This window comes from Arctopsyche grandis, chromosome 9, assembly GCF_051622035.1.
Source record: "Arctopsyche grandis isolate Sample6627 chromosome 9, ASM5162203v2, whole genome shotgun sequence".
In the NCBI taxonomy this organism is placed as follows: domain Eukaryota; kingdom Metazoa; phylum Arthropoda; class Insecta; order Trichoptera; family Hydropsychidae; genus Arctopsyche; species Arctopsyche grandis.
The window spans coordinates 25380839-25384610 of NC_135363.1; the positions used below are offsets into that span (position 1 = coordinate 25380839).

Consider the following 3772-nt stretch of genomic DNA (forward strand, 5'->3'; position numbering starts at 1 on the left):
CGCGATATCGAACCGCACAACAATATTTGTACACGTTTCGTTTTCAATTAACCGGTCCGCCCGGATGAACCGTTTGTTGCGCGAATTAAAAACCGCATCCGGAATTCGATTATCGGCTGAATTAAATTATCCCACTATAACGACATATTTAAATATCTACCGCTAAACGAATGGCTATCTCTCGTCTGATAACTCCACACACATTATAATCCAGTCCCAATTAAAATTTATTAAATCATAAAACACTAATTTGTATATATATATATATATATATATATATATATATATATATATATATATATATAGGATCCGGATGTGAAGGATTCCAAGTGAAACGCGCAGATTAAGTCAGAACTATTTATTGTACACGCTCTTCGGGCTTGTCCTCCAACAAGTGACCATAACAACACGCATCCGGTCTTTCCCAGGCATACCACACACACTCTATCTCGGCTCGTTTAAAAATCAATTCTACATTCGGTCATTCCTGACTGTCATTCGCCCTCGGATGACATTCTTCGTCTTTTATATTTTTACAGCATTTCATCTCACATTCTTTTACATTTCATCTTCTACTCTATACAATGTATCATCTTACATTCTTTTAAAACATTTCCTCTATCATCCTCAACAATGTTTCATCTCACATTCTTTTACATTTCATTTTCCACTCTATACAATGTATCATCTTACATTCTTTTAAAACATTTCCTCTATCATCCTCAACAATGTTTAATCTTCCATTCCATAAAATCATCTTATATTCTTCTAAACATGCTTTCAATTGTCACAATTACAATTTAAATCACAATTACAATCATCATCACAACTACATTTCAATACACTTATACATCAATCATTTTACAATTTACATAACAATTACAATTATAACAAATTAATCGTTACACATTTCACTACAAATCAATTTTTCATTTCAACATAATTCAATCTTCAATAAAGTTACACATCACAATTAAAGTTACACATAAATCATCACAATTACAATTTAAAATTATGTCAAGCAATACAAAACAGAAAGGTATCACAATTACAATTTAAAGTTATTACAAGCAATACAAAACATTAAAATCAATACCTTTACAATGACAAAAGTTAAATCTTTACATCGGAAACAATCACATTTCAAAACATTACTAGAATTAGCAATAAAACATTAAAATCAATACCTTTACAATGACAGGTTAAATCTTTACATCGGAAACAATCACATTTTAAAACATTACTAGAATTAGCAATAAACATTAAAATCAATACCTTTACAATGACAGGTTAAATCTTTACACCAGAAACAATCACATTTTAAAACATGATTCAATGTACCAAGCACTTCCCAAAAAATACTAGAATAAGCAATAAAACATTACACTTTTCAATCATCAAATTACAAGTAAGGCTTAACTAAAAACCCTCCAGGTCTTTCACTTATTCTCTAATTCACAAACGCACACTTAACTTCCATCGGTACAACTTAAATACTATCCAATGCCCGTGGCGATTCTCCTTGAGCATCCGATGAATCTGCCGTCACCCCACAGATTTTCTGCTAGTAATTTACCATAAATGAAGTCAACACATATTGGTTCTGGCTCACTGATACATCCAGTAAGTCTTTTCTCAATCCATGGTTCCATTTTCTTTTCCATTGAATTAACATCAATCCGACTACGACTGAGCTTGAAAGTGAATACAGTGTCTTTTGGTGTTGAAATTTTGACTGGGTCCCTTAATCCTTCTTGTGATTTAGCCATATCTTTCTCTTTGTCTTTATGTTTCTCCTCTTCTTTATTCTCATCTTCAGAATTCTTCAAATGACTATAATCCTTAGATCCTTTTCTAAATTGATCATCGGGTGGTTGATCTGTATTTGAAGACGGTATGTCTCCGTAGTCCCAAAGTCTTCCTCTTTGCAAACCATCACCGTCCATACTTCCATCAGCCAGGTTCACACCTCCATCAGCCATGTTCGCATCGTCCTCTTCATCATTGGAAACAATGAGTTCTCTTTGAGCAGACATCTCTCGTGAAGCCCGTTGCTGCAAAGGTCTTTTTCTGTGCAAACCATCACTGTTCACACTTACATCAGCCATGTTTACATCTCCATCAGCCATGTTCGCATCGTCCTCTTCATTATTGGAAACAATGAGTTCTCTTTGAGCAGACATCTCTCGTGAAGCCCGTTGCTGCAAAGGTCTTTTTCTGTGCAAACCATCACTGTTCACACTTACATCGGCCATGTTTACATCTCCATCAGCCATGTTCGCCTCGTCCTCTTGTGTTAGAATACTGACTGGTTCTCTTATTTCTTCTTGTATTGGAATACTGACTGGTTCTCTTATTTCTTCTTGTATTGTCAAGACAGTCTTTGTTTTGGTGCTGTTACATTGAGCTGATATGTGCCCAAACTCGTTACAATTGAAACAACGAGTTCCTCTCGTCTTAAACCTACAGTCGGCTGCTAAATGACCACGTCCACCACAATTGTAGCATCGTGAACTCAGTCTTTCTCGGTTTTCACGGTTTCTCACGGATCCCGTCACCCTGGGTTCGTCGTCTGGTGTTTCACCGGCCCCACTTGAATCGGAGTCAATGGGCCCTGCTTGTGCAAGCATTTCTCGTTCTTCAAAGACGAGCTCTTCGTCATCCCACTGGAACTCTTCTATCAGTTTCTGCTTAAGGATAGTCCATGATGTAATTATCCCTTCTGAATCCAGGAACATTCTCGCTGTTCCTACGCAATATATTCTCCCGTAGACCAGTTGCTCCAGGGGCGTCCAGTGGAAGAACTTCGCAAATTCTTCCATGCGCACAATCCACTGGCTGATTGGCACACCGCCGATCCCCTTAAACCGTGGCGCGTAAGTCTCGAATTTGTCTCTGTCAAAATATGGCACTTCGTCTTCTTCTTCCTCTTCATCGTCGTCGTCATCATCTTCGTCTAAGTCCGCGAACCTCTGCATCTCCACGACAGTTAGCCGACGTAAAACTGACGCTGATAATGGCGCTATCGTTCTGGATATCATCATCGTCGTGTGGCGTGTTCGCTGACGTGACGTCACCGACGTCACGGGCTTCCGCGTTCTCGTCATCGCGCGCGCGTCCTAACCTCAACTGTCAAAACTCCGCGTCGTCGTCTGACCGCTCCTGGCTGTCACTCGAAATGTCTTCAGGCATCCCGGACGAGCCCCCAAATATAGGATCCGGATGTGAAGGATTCCAAGTGAAACGCGCAGATTAAGTCAGAACTATTTATTGTACACGCTCTTCGGGCTTGTCCTCCAACAAGTGACCATAACAACACGCATCCGGTCTTTCCCAGGCATACCACACACACTCTATCTCGGCTCGTTTAAAAATCAATTCTACATATATATATATATATATATATATACATATATATATATATATATATATATATATATATATATATATATATATTTATATATATATATATATATATATATATATATATATATATATATATGTAATATGTATGTACATATATATTCGAAACTATTAAAAGCACGCTAGCGAAATTAGTTCACGTAGGACAATATTGCATAATAGGTCGTATAAGGAAACAAGACCGTTTAATTCAGGATCTAAATTAGAATTGCACTATATTGCTTCCGGTTTACTGCTACGGGATAGTTAATATTGAATGACCGTGTTTCTTGATTAACCGAAACAATATATCTACAAATGTTTGAAATTCTATATTACATTAAATGTATCCACTATTCAATAAGCATTA

General features: G+C 37.2%; 1 protein-coding gene across 1 annotated transcript; it reads right to left on the reverse strand.

The window, feature by feature from the left end:
• Positions 1-345: 345 nt before the first annotated feature.
• Positions 346-3299, reverse strand: LOC143916500 (uncharacterized). Its single transcript, XM_077437633.1, has 2 exons — positions 1276-3299; positions 346-1187 (listed from the first exon to the last, which is right to left on the reverse strand). Exon 1 carries the CDS (start codon positions 3105-3107, stop codon positions 1497-1499), a length of 1611 nt encoding a protein of 536 aa, XP_077293759.1. The 5' UTR covers positions 3108-3299; the 3' UTR covers positions 346-1187; positions 1276-1496.
• Between the last annotated feature and the right edge of the window lie 473 nt (positions 3300-3772).